Genomic DNA, 16,239 nt, shown 5'->3' on the forward strand with positions numbered 1-16,239 from the left:
ATTTGAATGTAACTCTTTGATTTGGGGGACTTAAAATTATTGAAATTTTGAGAACGGTTTCCTAGAATTTTCTGAATTGTGAAGACACAATTTGTCACACCTTCATGTTCACTTTTGATCACAGTAATTTTATAGAACTTGTTTCCATGAAATAGTAGTATACTATTTTAGGACTTTTCCACAAGCAAGTACAGAAAAAAAGAAGTAACAGATTTTTAATCTATGAAATCAGGCTAGTAAAGTAGGAAAGCATGATTATTTTTTTAAAATTAGATTATTATGTGATGTAATACAGCTGTCAAAGTTGCTGAAAGAAAACCAGTAGGTTCTTTAACTGTGAGATACATTTTATATAGTAAAGAGAGATAGTAGTGTCAGAGGAGTGATGATATTTGTAAAACTAAGAGTTAAAACATAGGCAAGCTCTTGTCAGTAAGCTACATAGAATCCCTGTGAGTCAGGCTTTCCTCACCAAGAAAAACCGAGTGTGAGGGCTGTGCTGCCTGCCTCACAGTCAGGATGATATCAGAAGTATGTACAGGACTAGAAATAAAAGTTGATTAGGGGCATGTAGTAACCTTCAGAGGGTTGTGTGTGTATTGGGCAGGGTGGGGCAGGGTGCATCATTTTAGGGCATGATGGTAAAATTACAGTTTTAGTAGCCAGAAATTATTTCTTCAAAGAGAAGAAGTAGACTTGAAGGCAGCAAGAGAATCAGCACAAGACTACATCCTGTACTGAGCAGTATGCAGGACCTTTTGAAAGTATTAGTTGCAGTAATCTGCTCTATTGTATATATATTTGTGTAGATATTTAGCATCTTTGTGGGTGCAACAAATCCTAGAAATCCACTACGTTAACAATTGATTTTTAAAAAAGTGCAGGGAGGGAGTGGGAAGGAACGTATTAAAAAGAACACATGATAAGCAGTCAGAAAGGAAATATGTTTGCAGACTGTGTGGATGATATTTAAAAATACTTCAGTAAAGCTCAAAAAATGTGCACTGCTTACCAAAGAATTTTAGAAAAGCCAAAAAGGAGTAGGGAGAAGCCGGTGCAGTGAGATGGCAGCAAAAAAGAGGCTATTAGCATCAAAAAGGCATCTTTAAAAAAACTCCCTCTGTTCAAACAGGGGAAATAGAAAAGTAGGAAATGAAGACTGAGTAGAAAACAAGTTTAAATCATGTTCACAAGATCCATGATTTAGACAGCTTGATTGCCAAGAATGGTGTTTATGGGAAAACGACCAGTTTATCCATTTAGGACTATGTGCACTGGTAGCGTCTGTGTGTTCTGCTGAATGACCTTGTGCATAATCTGTGGCCTGGAGCATGGGTTTTCTCTCCTGTAGTGCCCAATAAGGCATAAAAAAAGAGGGACCTGAAAAGACTTTTTTTGGTTTTTTTTAACAGCTAGTAACAACCTTTTTTTTTTTTCCTCCAGAAAATTACTTTAAAAATAATTTGTTTTAACCAGAACAAATCGCTGACCATTAGTGTAGTCTGGGGTTTAGTTTGTTTGTTTTGATTTGAGGCTGCTTTCAAAATTGTTGACTTGAAACAAAACTAACCATAGATTTTGAATTTTTTTTAAAGGAAGCTGACAGTAGAAGAGAGGGAGCGTTTACAGAAGGAAGAAAAGCTTTCTAAAGTAGATGAAAAAATTAATCATGCTGCTGAAGAACTAAACAGCTACAGGTAATTGCAGATTTTAGTTGCTGTAATCACTTGTTCCAAAGTGAAGCAAGTGCAATAGAGAATTAATAAAAACACCAGCACAAGAAAATGTTCTTGTTCTAGTTATTATTCTACTTTCTTTGTGAGGGGGTGTGTGTGTATGTTACATGCTAGTTTGTGTGTAATAATACAGACTAATGTTGTTTTTGCTTTGTTTAAACATTTGGGTGTTGGAGATTACTAGCAGCTTCTCTTCCATTAGAATGCCAATTGTAGGGATATGTTAGCTTTAATGCTGTGATAGAAGTGGGTCTCTAATCTAATTGCCTTTACTGAACAGAGATAAAAATGCTAATTTAAGAGAATGATGTGAAATAAACGTAATGTTTAGTTTTCATATAGAGCTAACATTTATTCTATATAGTTATAGTATTCTATTTTGGTATCTCAAAGCTTGTCAAATAGTTCTCTTAGAAATTCTTAAATATTGTGATGGGGGAATATATTCTCTACTTCTTTTTTACTGCTTTACTCTGTTTTGTGTTACACCACAATACCTCTGGTTTCTTGCTGCATTTTCTCAAACTATGGTATAATGTTTCAATATGTAATGTATATTTGCCATCTTACTTCAATGTTTTGGGAGTATCAGCTCTAACTGAACAATAGTGATCAATAATGCTTCCTGAAGAGTTAATTAGATTAATTCTTTCTCTAGAATGTAAAGTGCTTATAGACATTCTTCAGTATTCATACAGGAAGACAGAATTCACCCTTCTTGATTTTCTCAGAACATGAACTTTGTAGACATCTTGATTTTAAAGGGAATAATAATACTGGAAATGGAGTATAATTAAGCAATGAATGTGTCTTTGGCCCACCTCCTGAGAGAGTGTAGAACCTAGAGAGGCTGTGCACAGGGTAGCTGGCAGCAAAGGTGGCATCATACTGACAGTGGTCTTGAAATAATTCTAGTGCAAGTGCCCCTCAGGACTGGCTGGGGTAGCCTGTGGCATCCTGGTGCTCCAGCGACACTGTTACCTGTGCTGAGCTGGGAGAGGCTGGCTCTTAGGAGATGCGTGGAAGGATATACTTTATACTGGAAGCATTGCAAACCACCGAAAAGTTGTGAGATGTTGAGGTTTTCAGTTCTTTTCTTTTGTTTACGTTCCTGTTTGCACTAATCTAGGGCCTAGAATTTCTGCTGCTATTATAATTTTTGTGTATCTAATGACCGTATGTGACAATCCTGTCTTGGATAAAAGAGTCTTAAATTATACCATGTGACTACCATTGTGTTTAGTGTATTTAAAGGTACTTTCCACCACATTTTATTACGATGTCATAAATCCTCATTTTGTTACAGAGAGCGAGCAAAGGATCTTGAAGAAGAGCTAGAAAGAACCATTCGCTCTTACGAGAACCAGGTATGTGCTTTGTTTTACCATCTGTGCCAAGTAGGAGGGATGTTATTGCAACTGAAAGGCCACTTGTCCTTAGTTTGTGATATTGTATTTGGCTTGGCTTTGTTGGGTGTTTATTTTTGCTTCCCCCTCTGTCTTTTTAATGTCATCTCGTTTTAAGTGACACGATTGCAGAGATCACCAGATAACTTTATTAAAAAGTTGAATTTGAAGTTTAGGTGTCTCATTCTAAATTATCCACACATGTTAAATTTATTAATAAGAGCATATAATCTTAAGTTTCCTTTTTAGATGAATAATGAATCTCTCTTTCACAGATTACTTCACATGAGAAAAAAGCTCATGACAATTGGGTAAGTTCCAAATACTGAATTTTCTGAACTTTGTGCATCTTCATTTTTCATTGTTTGAATAGCTTTCTTTATCGCTTTTTTTGTTTCTTACTGAAAACATAGTCGAATTATCTCTAACTTATCACTTTTAAGCATATGGATTTCTTGCAGAAATAAGCAAAAGCGTGTTAAAAATACTTCTGTTATATAAAATAGTTGGAATAATTAAGTCGGATCCCTATGAACACAGTAGAATGATAATCGGGTATTATTTGTTATAGCAATAAATCCGCTGGAAGAACATGACACCATATAACAAATGTGTGATATTTTGCTAATAATAAAAGCTTTTGGCCTTGCTTCAATGCCATTTTGATATTTTCGCTGGATGTACTTCACTTCTTTTATCTACTAATAGAATACGTTATGTCCTCTGAGTACAGTATGTTCCACTGACAGCTTCCTAAGACTGTTTCTACAAAATCCATTTTTACCTTTTTTTTTTTTTCCAAACGGGAAACTTTAAAATTCCTGTCTAATAATACATTCTTCAGTTTCACAGAATGGTTTCTAAGATAAAATCATGCTAAAAGCTATAGTGCTTTGTGGTCGTAATTCTAGAGTTTTTAACTATGTGTTTTTAAAATAAAAGTTTCTTACATAGAACGTGAGTCTTTAAATCTTCTGTGTGCTTCAAAACAGCTACAGCCAAAGAATTTAATTTCTGAAGTTTTAAGAACCTGCAGTAAAGCCTTATTATTCCTCAAAAATTGGGGTTGTAGAACTTCTAATGTCATTTGCTGATGTACATGAAGGTCCATACATGAGTCATACCTTGTGAAAATGCAGCCCATGCACTTCACATAGAATGTCTTGTATCTAGGAATTGTCATGTTTGTGAAGCATTTAGTCAATAAATAGCAGCATCTAAGCATCTCATTTTTGTCCTCCCCCAAAGCTGACAGCCCGAGCAGCTGAAAGACATCTTAATGATATAAAAAAAGAAAATGCACATAACAGACAAAAGTAAGTGCAGTCCTGATCTACTTCTACAGTTTGGCATGTAAACATGTTTGGGATTTATGTAATTTGATGGTTTTAGATCTGGGTTAATGAATTGTGGCCCAAACAGGGCAGAGAAATCACAGTGTTCCATTCAAGTTCTGAAAGAAAGGGAGTCATTTGAGCTTTTCTGTGATTATGACATGCAAGAAAGTAAGAACTTAGGAACTATGTGAAGTACTGAAATATTTCAGGAAAGAAGCGGAATGTAGTAGTAGAAACAAATGTTTTGGAGGTTTATTTTTTGTTTCAAAGAAGTAAGTATCAACCAGATGTCAGGGTTATCCAATGATTTTACAGCTTATCTCAGAAGTTAATACTGAGCTAACAGATCAAGAGGTGGTAGTTGAGAGGAACCTCTAGGTATGAAGTTAACTAATACTTGGAATGCAGTTAGAGTGATGTCATACTAGGAAAGCGACATCTAACTTGTCACTTCAGCTTCTGAATTATATTTTAAATACATCAGTATAGAGAAATACTTTCAAGTATTTTTAAATTCAGAGTTCTCTGACATCCTTTGTCTTTTTTCTTTTTAGTTAGGCAATAAAATACCTTGCTTCATTAATTAGTTAACTAGAAAGCCTAGCAGTAAACAATGTAGTCTGGTAACACTTTTGTACTTCTTGTTCATTTACTACTTATTTGTTGTTTATTTACAGATTAACTGAAGCAGAATTTAAACTTGAACTTTTAGAAAAAGATCCTTATGCTCTTGATGTTCCAGTTAGACCATTTGTCAGAGGTACAGTATTGAATTGTAAAATAGAGGCTAATTGTTTTGGTTTATAGTTTTGTTTCCTAAGGCCACACATGTGTAATGGTTTGAAAACTATCTTGGCCATGTGTATGTACAAATACCAGTCATTTTAAATATAATTGAGTCAGAAGTGACTCTAGGTCATGTCAAGTATTTTGTAGAAACTAAGAACATTTGTACTATTGATGAGAGTAGACTTATGGATATGTTACACATGGTAATTAGAGCACAATTTTCATTTCACTTACACAATTTAGTTTTTAACTTCACCTGAGAAGTTATTTATACAGTTTGCTAAACTAAGTATTGTGAACTTGAGTATTTTGTTTTAACTGTTCCAGAGCATTCCCCATATGGACCCTCACCAATGGGCCGGCCTTCATCTGAAACAAGAGCTTTTCTTTCCCCTCCAACTTTATTGGAGGGTCCTTTAAGGCTTTCACCTATGCTTCCAGGTGGAGGAGGAGGAAGAGGTACAATTCTTAAACTTGAAAATTTATCTATTCTGGATTTCTCTCTCCTCTCCTATAAACCTGTCACACCTTTTCCTCTTGCTCGTGACAAAAAGTATTAAAATAGCCAATTCAACGTAAACAGTTAATTGGACAAACTCTTCCTGTTTTTCAGCTTACTTCTAAAGCTGTTTAATGTGTAACAGTACAACAGAAAATCTAGTTGTTACTGGAGGGCTGGTCAATGGATTCACTTCAGAAGCATAAATTAAGAAAAGTGAAAAGCCAAACTTAATCAGTTGTCTTGAATTTCTTGGACAAATGGGGTTCTGCTGAAATAACCATGATTTTAAAGTAAACAAGAGTCAATTAGTTATCTGAAGAAAGAATACTGCCACTTCCATCTCACTGGTCTACAATCACTAAGAGACTGTTATCAAAAACATGAGGCAATTGTATTGGGGGTAGTGATACTGGAAAGTTACTGATTCAGTAAATTGTTTCCCTTCCCTTTGTTCTAAATTTGAGGCAGTCATCATATGTGGAGAGCGTTTCCTCCCTAGTGATAAAAGGGACCAGGGAGGTCTTGTGTAAGGAGTACAATTCAGAGATTGAGGACTAGGTGAAAGCAAGCTGAGGTGTCATGGGTTGTAAGGGAAGAAAAACACTGTTCATCCATATTTTTGATGTTGATGGAAACTGTGGATAAATGCCAGAGTGGAGTTCAGCATCTGTTACAAGTAATAAAGAAGCTGCTATTTAATTTGCTACTACCATTATACTCATTGAAGGCTGTACTTAATTAATGGGAAATATGTCCAAGTGTCTCTTCTATAAGGATTTCAGTGATTAATACTGATTTTTAAAAGACTAGAATGGACTGTTTATTTACTTTAATTCTATGTAAAAAGCATATCCAGGTGCATATAAAAGTTGTTTCATTTTCTGACTCAGAAAAGCTTTGATGTTCAACTGTACCTTTACCACACACAAGCAAAATTATACTTGACAATGTGTTTCCATTGAGCCAGTAGTGAAACTGAGCTGTCCAGTGTATCTTTAAATTGTGACTCAGCTGTTGTTGGTGATAAAGATTAAATACTGGGTTTCAGGATGCAGCAAGGGAAGAGACCATGCAAAAGCCTAACTGCTGCCCAGTTCACAATGGAGCATTGATGTAACTTAGTTTAAACAAATGATGTGTTTAATGCCAGCTACAGAGCAGTTTTAGTACTCGTCTCACAGTGCACAAGACACACAATGTCTTCAAATTTTAGGTTGAATTTTAGCATGTAGAATTAGAGAATAATACCAGAATTCAGTATTTCTGTCTTTTTTCAGATCTAGTCTATTTTAAAGGAAGCTTGCAATTTAAAATCAATCATTTTTACAGTTTTTGGTGCACTTAGTTATGTGTTGACCTCCTCTTATCTTTTTTGTTTGTTTGTTTCTCCTTGAATAAAGAATTAGAAAGAACCAGAAGAGTGTTGAATGTAATGTGGTTATTTTATAGTACTGGTATTAACTCTTGATGTGCTAAATTTTAGTTTTACAAGCATCAGGTTTTTATCACTGAGAAGAAGATTTATCATGAGGGTACTAGTTTCTGATTTGAATGAACCAAAACTTGTAAAATTACCAGATTTTTAGAAAGCATTGCAGTCCTCTAGATTGTGCTCTTCCTGAACTCAGACTTTTTCGCTGCAAACTTTTAAACACGTCTAATAGACATAACTGGTCAAACAGCTGGAGTGTCCTGTGGAGCCATGCGCCTCTCATATCTTGACAGTGTTGGCATTTCATGATTTATTTTACCATTTTCAGACTTAATGAAGAAAGCCATAATAGAGGATTTAAAATACCAGGATAAATAACTATCTGATTACTTTGATTAGGATCCAGAGGACCATCTGCCATGTATGAAGCTGGTAGCGAAAGAGGAGAGCTGAGTTCTGATAGATTAACTGATCCCCACAGACCGCCATCAGATACTGGATCCCTGTCTCCTCCTTGGGAGAGAGAACGCAGGATAATTCTGCCTCCACCAGGTATAAAAGTCTGCTTAGCTACTGCATCCATGGAAAAATGGAGTTACTGACTTGCAATATATATATTTAAGTATATTTTGCTTAAAAACATGAAATGTTTTCTTGGACCTGCACATGCAACTGCACTGGAAGGGTTTTTTTAACAGGATTTTTCTTCTGCTTCTTGAATGGTGAGGTTCACTTGCACTTCTCCTGTTCTAATATATATCAGTGTTAGCAGGGTACAATCAGCTGCTTGGTTTCATTTCACTGGGAGTTTGTTTAGTGCATCCCTCTCTAGGATGGATAGTTAATAAGAGATCTGAGAAGTAAAAAGTTTTAATTTATTTTAATAAACAAACACTAGCTAATGTTGAAAAATACTATTTTTAAAAAAAACCCATGTATATTAATAGTACAGGAGTACCATGGTACAGTCATCCTATCTTGGCACATATTTTCCTGTTGATACTGTCTTTTTGATGATTAACAGCAACAAAATCAGTCTTCACTCTCACTTCTTCAGCTAAACATCTCTATTATGCTTTACCACTCAGGGAAGGCAGAAATGAGTCAAAGAGAATTCTACTGATATTTCTCAAGTAAAATCTTGGGAGGGGATGGACAACCTTCCTGTATACCTGTACTAAGGAAGGAAAAATGTTACAAGTTTAGAAAAAATTAAAATTTAGGTAACACACACAGATTAAAGTACCTCAGTTATTAGATGCAGCAAGCAATATTGTAGTTGCTACACATATGTGAAAGCCTGATGATAAAAGTCTGCTTAGGATGCAGTTTCTCATTTACCAAATGTGATCTGCTAACAGGATACTGCAGAGAGGTAATCTTGTTTCCTAGACCTGTGCTGTGTTCTTAGCCCATCTTTGCACTTGGATCTCACTGATACAGTTTGTCCTGTAGCTGCATGATTGATTGATAGATCTGATGCCAGCAAGTTGGTGAAAACACAGCACAACAAAACATAACGGAAAACAGCATACTCACCGAAGAATGGCTTAAAACATAGAGTATCTTATTTTGTCTTTGATCTTTTTTGCTATGCTGAACCTTTGTTTCAAGGCCCCGCTGTTTATCATGTAGGCAATCAGAATTTTAAAAGTTCTGCTGTATGTTAAACCAAAAATTAACAAACTTTCTCTTTTGCAGCTCCTGAGAAACGTAAGCTATTGTACATACTTGGTGGGATTCCTGTGTTTGAGTTATTTAAGATTTGTTTGCTCACCATGACTCATAGACCCAAGAGAATTTTGCTGGCCTAAAATTGTATGGAATGGGAGGAATAAATCTTCACTGACCTGATCTGTGATTTCTTCAATGATAGGTGAGCCTTACGCTGACCCAGTTTTTCCTCCTCGAAGACAAGAAAGATTTTTCCCTAATCCTCCAAATACTGGAAGACTTTCAGGACCAGCAGAACTACGAACTTACAATATGCAGTCTTTTGATAAAACAGGTGGGAATTGCTTCCATGATACTATAAAATGGAGAATCTCAGTAAGCTGACTATGCATGGTAAGCCATGGCAAGAGGAAGCTTTATAGCTACCACAGACCTGCCGTTCCCTTGTGTAAAAACATTGTAGCACCTGCTAATCAAGGTGCAGTCTTTCCCTATTGCCAGTAGCCCTCCTTGCTGTCAGGTGGATGGGATTCCATGAATGGTAGTCATGAGGTATTTTTTTGGTCCACCTTCACTGTTCTGTGTGTTAACCACTCAGGATTGGCTTTGAGTCTTTTTTGGCTCCTCCTGTGAGGCTCACCAAAGCACTGAAATATCACCAACCTGCACTTGCATTTCCATGCCACATTTGGTAATGTTAGGTAGTTAGAATCACTAAGAGTGAAAAGACCAGCAAACTTTCCAAGTATCCACTGGCTTGGTGCATGGAAGTAGTAGGTCCTGAGGTCTCTTCCTTCAAACTGTTGACCATACTGGCAGCTTTTTGTAGTTCACAGTGCAGTTGCCTCCAACTTAATCACACTTTTAACTGACCCAAGTACCACTAGTTTTGAATTGCCCAGTTATGTACATTCTAGCTGGGGACGCTTAGTAACTGCCAGAAGCTCAGAGGCAAAGTTTTGGTGACTGAAACAGTTTAAGAGCTTAAAACTTACTAAGCAGTTTTTGTCCTTATGTAATACCTGGTAAGTCACATGTGTCTGATTCCTCAGGGAGGTGAAGTTGTTAAACTTGCAACAGAAACTTCAACATTGAGTTACTGATATGAGTGTAGGCAGGTACCTGTCCTTGTTGCACTGTGTCTGCAATAGGAGAGAGAACCTTTGTTACTTGGTATCATAATGTGAGAACTGGGAATGCTCAATTTAGTTTCAGGTTGAAGGTTCAGGTGTTACAGTGAATTGTTCTTTACTGGAAGACAGTTGTGTCCCTGTACAGTTACTCAACTTCCCTCTTTCCCAAGCCTCCCATGTGTTTCACTTCTGCTTTCTAATACTTCCTGTTCCACTGAGGTCTTTGTTCTAGTACCTGGATGCTGAGTGAAGGACAAGAGAGGTGCACTGTCTTTGCACTTACTTATTGCATCCATTTTTATCCCTTTCTTCAGCCGCTGCCAAGCAACAATTATTTTTTTTTAAATGATGTATTCAGTTCTTGGGCAAAACCTCCATGTTGCTTTTTAAACACATCAAATTTCACTAGATTTGGGTATTTGTTAAAAAAAAAATAGAAAAACCCCTTCAATTAAACAACCAAGCTAACAAAGCAGCCCATCCAGCACATAACATCTGACTTTGGAACAGCAGTGTGTCTCACAGTACTGAAATCCAGGCTCCAAATCTAAAGAGAGAATGAGTTACTCTAACTCAGGAAAATTATTAAATGTTGTTTAAAGTGAACAAAATAATATGCATTTTCCTAAGCTGGGGTGGCAAATTCTATAAAAACTTTCCACTTGAGGAGGTACCTGAAGCAGGAAGCTTCTTGTCAGAAAGGAGAGTTAAAGGTTGACAGTTTGTGAGCAACTTCACAAGGACTTAAAATGGAAAGTGTTACGGAACCGAAGTATCAAGGCACAAATATTCTCTCTGTGACATAAGGACTCGAAATATTTCATATGGTTAAGTAGCAATATCAACAAAGGCAGGGCCTGCTTGAAATTACAAGTAATTTAGATTATTTTTAAAAGAGCTACCTAGTCACTGAGAAAAGAGCTTTGTTTGCTTCCAAGGAGTAGAACTACAACCTGTACATGAAAATTCTGTCACTACTTAGAAGTATTGTTTTGGTCTTGTGTTTTTTAGTATAATCATGTCTGTTCAAGCTGAACTGTTACAAAAGCAATATTTTTCAAATCTTAGGGTTGGGGGGTTGTTTGGTTGTTTTTTTTAGGGTTTGTTTGTTAAAGAAAGTGCATGTGATGTATATAGTTAGTATATTTATATCCAGTCAGATTCTACTCTCTGACAATTCCCTTTAATAATTTTCTCCAGTTGTTATTGAAAATACTTGTACTCAGGGAAGTATAAAAGTAGAAACGCTGAAGCTCATATTTTTCCCTTAAGTTATAAAGCAAGTACAGCAAATGAGAAGATATTATTATAATTTCTGAGTGCTCATCCAAAACTGATGTAGTTCTGAAAGTCTCCTTGATATCTGGCAGCCAAGGAGGGAATTGTTTTTTGTCAGACTTTAAAAGGATTGGTGTCGAGCTCTATGCCAAGACTATATCATGGTGCAGCCATTCCCAGAGTGGAACTTACCACAGAAATAATTTATTAGTTGGAGAGAGGGGGAAGTGGAACTGCTACAGTAATGTTTAGATGTATTGCCAGGAAAAGGGACTTGTAACTTCTAAAAAACCCCTTATTTGGACACAAAAAACTTTGGTAAAAGCTGCAATTTGTACATAAGTTGGAGAAAATACTCAGGCAAACCTTAGTGTTCCTCAGTTGTTTTTCAGTCCGCCTGCAGAGCAGTTGCTTGGTACAGCAGTTTGTTGTTATTGTTGCCTATGGGTCCAGATTTCAGGAAAAAAAATACTGAAATAATTGGTGGAGAGAAAGACAGCACTGAATAACTTAAATTTAACTTTTGTATACAGATGGACAAACATCTTCAGAACATAGTCCACGAACAGAACCAAGTGGAGATGGGATGAAGGATCATTCTAACCTTAGTGTAAGTAGTGAAAGAGAAGCTTGATTAAAAGAAGCTTTAATTTTCTGCAAAATATTTAGAAACATTTGCCTCTAGTCCATTAGTTGTGGTGTGTTGCACTGTGCAGTCCAAATTTTAACATTATATGTATACTTTTATCGCACCACTTATTGACTTGTGAATTAATTTTGATGCATTACTGATATAATCCCTGTTGAAAATTAATTATAGCTCAAAAGATGAAACTGGTCAAGCTGATGGTCACTGCACATAGATAGCCTTGCTATGCTGCAGCTAAGGCAGTGTTGGAACTTAGCTCTTAGCTAGTGTCACAGCCTACATGACAGTGGGCCTGAGGGGCTGGAGACATTCCCTTTCCCTCAGCTAACTTCGCTGGTTTCACTGTGTTGCAGAACTCGCTCCCTGATCAGTCGCTGGTACCTGAAAGTGAAGCTGTCAGTTCAGGGTTTGTGCCCCCACCTTTCCCTCCAGTCAGACCTCCACTGATGCCTGTGGATCCTAGAGCACCACCAGTACCTTTCATGAGACGAGGACCTCCTTTTCCGCCCCCTCCTCCTGCTGGCATGTATGGACCACGGGACTGTTTTCCAGTACGAGACTTTGGGCTTCCACGCCCTCCACTGCCAAGTACGTGGCTTTTACCAACATTTAGTTCAAGTTGCTGGACATGAGTGCTTTGTGCAGGTAGTGAGTTACCTGGGTGAACATGTACATCCTTATTTGCACATACTACTTCTTAATTCAGCCGACAGGGAACATCTTTTCTGATTAAAGTTCATGGTGGTGTACACTTCCTTTTTCAGAACAGGTTATCTTGATTTTTCACAAATATTAGCTTTGGCTGAAAAATACACCCGCACATCCTGTTCAGCATTTAAAGGATTCTTTTTTTGGTGTAGGAAAAGAAGTAGCTGGTTACCTTAATCCTTTTCTTCTTAAGAAGTTGAATCATCTATAAATCTTAAAGTTTTGTCCTCTGGCTCTGAGCTTTGCTACTGTCCATGCAAAGGGAAAACCAACTGTTTTTTCTTAGAGTTTGCATTAGTGGAGCAAGACATAAGTATCAGATGGCAGGGTTTGCTTCTGCCTCCTGCTGTTCTCTGAGCAATCTGTGAAGAACTAAGCCATTTATCTTCCAAAATACCTGTAAGGTGTGGCAGGCAAGGGCTGCTCCAGACTGAAGGGGATGTTGGCAGCAGCAGCCCGTTAGCAGGCAGTGACTGGCTGCTGCTGTAAATCTCTTGTGGGTAACTACTGAGAAAAGTGATTGTTTTGCCTCCTCCTTCCTGGCACCGCTGTCTCTTCAGAGCGTAACACGACTTCTATCGAGGTAGGCCTAGCTGAGCAGTAAGATGTGGGGCAAGAGGAGCAGCCGTGTGTTTACTGTTGTGATTAATAATAACTGGACTACTCTGATTCTTTCACAGTAAGAAATCCATTTCCAATGAGACCTTATCCTCACTATCCACCTCAGCGACCTGGATTTCTGCCTCCACCACCTCCTCCTGAAAACAGAGTTGAACCACCTCAGTCAAATCCATCAGCTGTAGACCAACCAGAACCACAGCAGGAGACTTGATGGTCATTTGGGGAATGTGCTGAACCCTTCCTGTGCTCTCCTAATGGTATTTTCCTTATGTTAAGTAACTGTTGTTACTTAGGTATATATAAACTACTTTGCTCAAATTGAAGCTTAATAGAGAAAATTCTCAGGATAGTACATTGTAAATAAAGAATGAAATAACTATGAATATTGTGAATAAGTGATTTCCACTGTACAATAGTCATTTTAAATTAAGTATTTCTAACTTGAGTAAGCTCTTCAGAGGTGTATAAAATTAAATCATGTGAACTGTATTGTAAAAGTCAGCTGCTTTGTCCTTGTTGACCTGTACAGGGAATCTCTCTGCATGCCAAAAGTAGTGCTTGCTGCTTTATAACTAGGATGTGAAAACAAATGGAAACTGTTAATAAAAATCTGCAGAAAATGAAAGCAATGTCATTGGTAATGTGATAGAAGTAGGGGAAGAGGAATCACCATCATGCTCCACTGCAGTTCCTGTTAATGACCTCGTAGGTGATCTTTCAGCTGTCAGAGCCTTACAAAGTGGCAGTTGTCCTACCGTGACATTGAGAGGGAAGGAGAAGTGGAAATGCTGAGCAGCTCTCCCATCACTCCTCAAAAGCTGGAGTGGGGTAGTATTTTATTGAAGATGTGTACAAGAGGTTTTTATGACCTGGGAGGAAGGAGTCATAGCTATGAGATGCTCCAGCACCCCCTGACCCTGGCCTTTGAAGATATATGTCTGCAGCAAATTAAATTAGAGCTGTTTTTCTTTTTTTTACTGTCTCAACATGAATTCAGTTTATTAGGCTTCAGATTTTAACACCAGTGTTTGGGAAGCTGGGCAGGACAAAAGCAGAATTAAAAAGTACAAGAAGGAAGCGGCAAACTGCAGCATTAGTAAGTGTGTGCCTATAAAAGCATTTGGTGTGTTATCTCACTCACCCCTTCCTGTGAGGTTCCCATTTGCTGCTTCCCTTGCAGAAATGGTTGTCACAAGAGGCACAGTGCATGTAGCTGCAGCTCAGGGCACAGGCTGTCCAGGTTCCAGACAGAGCCGAGCTCTGTTTCTACTGACAACTGTACAATCTAAAGAGTTCTGGTAGAAGCTGTGCTGGCTGTTCTGACAGCTTGGCTTTGACTTGAAAACCACGTAAGGACTCAATGCAGTCATTTGCTAAATACCCTTTAAGATAAATAAAGAAGCAAACTGTTTTTAGCAAGATCCCCCCCCTCAGCAGCAGTTCAACCACCAGTCCCCATTCTTTGCATGCACACATACAACACACGGTTTCAGCCTTTAATACAAATGCAGCCACCACACCCCATAATTAGAAGTTACCAAAAAACCTCCAGCCTACTTTTCTTGTAATTGCTTCGGTCTTGTAATTGCTGCCGAGGGAGCTTTTTCTTTTGCAGCTCAGTGCTCCTGCTCCTACCATTATTCCCACCTTTGCTTCTTTCAGCTGCAGAATTCTTCCATGGCTCATTCCTGCAGTTTATTCTCTTTTCTCCTTCTAGTTTAGCCCTCAAAGGCATTTAGATTAGCCTTTGTACAATGACAAGTTCTGACAACAGATATTTTAAAGCATCATCCATGTCAAATTAACTCTTTTTGACTATTGCATCATTTTTAGCCAATTAGTTGTTGCTCTAAATTTGCCTGAAAGACTTCACCAGGATTCTAAAGGGAATTACTGGGTTTACCCTTATCATCAGCCCAAAGAACAACCAGAACTGGCAACTACAGCCTTACCCCTGCTCAGAGAACCAGTGGATAGCACAATCCTGTGCTGACAACACTATTATAACCCTTTTTTTTTGTTTTCCCAACTCACCTGAAGGGTTGCAAAAACTCTTTGGGAGTTTTTCTGAGAAAATAGAGTATTTTCTCTGTATGAGTTAAATATTTGTTCTAGCTTGTAACCAAGTTAACTCTGAAAAAGCAATTCTTCCTCCACCTAAACCATCTACCCTGCCCACAATGGTACTGGAAGCTGCAGGCAAAACAAAAGACAGCTGGACTAAGATAATGCAGGACAAGCATGGATTAGATCATCCTGCAGAGAGAATGGCTTAATTTCAGACCTTTTCCCCCCTCCAGTAATAGCTCAAAATTTTATTTGCAAATTTGGCAGCAAGCTCAGGTTTATGCACTAGGAAGCAGGTAGGTGGTATCCCATAAGGTGTATTTAGGTATGTTTAAGAGAGAACGGTCACATAGAAGTGATTGTGGGAAAGTCCCTTTCCCCCCTACCCTCAAAAGAAAAAGCAACCTAGTTTTAGATGAGGGCTTGTGTTCCAGGTTCCTGCAGCTAAATCTAGAATCAGAAGACTAACCTGACAGTGCCATCTCTTCAGGAAAAAAACAACAGAGGTAAAATCCCATTTGGAATTCTACAAGCTCAAAGTAATTTCACAGGTTGTAAGGTCCCACTCCAAATGCAAATGCACTTTCCACATTAGGAGCATCTTAGTTTCTTAACCCTTGATTTCAGATTGCTTCATCTTGAAACCCTTCATCCTGGTATCACTAATACAGACTACTGCTGAAAACACAGGCAGACAACAAACGAGAACAATTAGAGGTGCCTTTCCCCAGCCACTGCTCAAGGTGTGGCTTTCACCACACACTCCTGCCTTGCTGGACTCCCTACACTTGACAACTTAAGAACATTGACTTCTTCCCTGGAACACAAGCCAAAACCAGTGAGCAGACTTCATGAAAAAAAAATCAGACCTGGAGCCCTAACAACGGACACCCATTGATAGCAGCTG

The 16,239-nt window shown here is 37.9% G+C and overlaps 1 protein-coding gene across 8 annotated transcripts in view; it reads left to right on the top strand.

The window, feature by feature from the left end:
* The window catches only part of MIA2 (MIA SH3 domain ER export factor 2), a 37,050-nt gene extending 23,160 nt beyond the window's left edge, over window positions 1-13,890 (top strand). For 6 of the 8 annotated variants that reach the window (XM_027880716.1, XM_027880715.1, XM_027880719.1 and 3 more), the window contains 11 exons: window positions 1,596-1,697; window positions 3,043-3,103; window positions 3,418-3,453; window positions 4,391-4,458; window positions 5,157-5,239; window positions 5,596-5,727; window positions 7,602-7,754; window positions 9,079-9,210; window positions 11,821-11,897; window positions 12,290-12,524; window positions 13,325-13,890. In XM_027880716.1, the coding sequence (XP_027736517.1) occupies window positions 1,596-1,697; window positions 3,043-3,103; window positions 3,418-3,453; window positions 4,391-4,458; window positions 5,157-5,239; window positions 5,596-5,727; window positions 7,602-7,754; window positions 9,079-9,210; window positions 11,821-11,897; window positions 12,290-12,524; window positions 13,325-13,476 (1,231 nt within the window). In that variant the 3' untranslated portion in view covers window positions 13,477-13,890. The other 2 variants (XM_027880717.1, XM_027880718.1) reach the window with 2 other exon arrangements.
* The last annotated feature ends 2,349 nt before the right edge of the window (window positions 13,891-16,239 follow it).

Source organism: Empidonax traillii, unplaced genomic scaffold (assembly GCF_003031625.1).
Source record: "Empidonax traillii isolate 1590-97213 ecotype Southwest subspecies unplaced genomic scaffold, ASM303162v1 scaffold74:size2480735, whole genome shotgun sequence".
Lineage (NCBI taxonomy): Eukaryota > Metazoa > Chordata > Aves > Passeriformes > Tyrannidae > Empidonax > Empidonax traillii.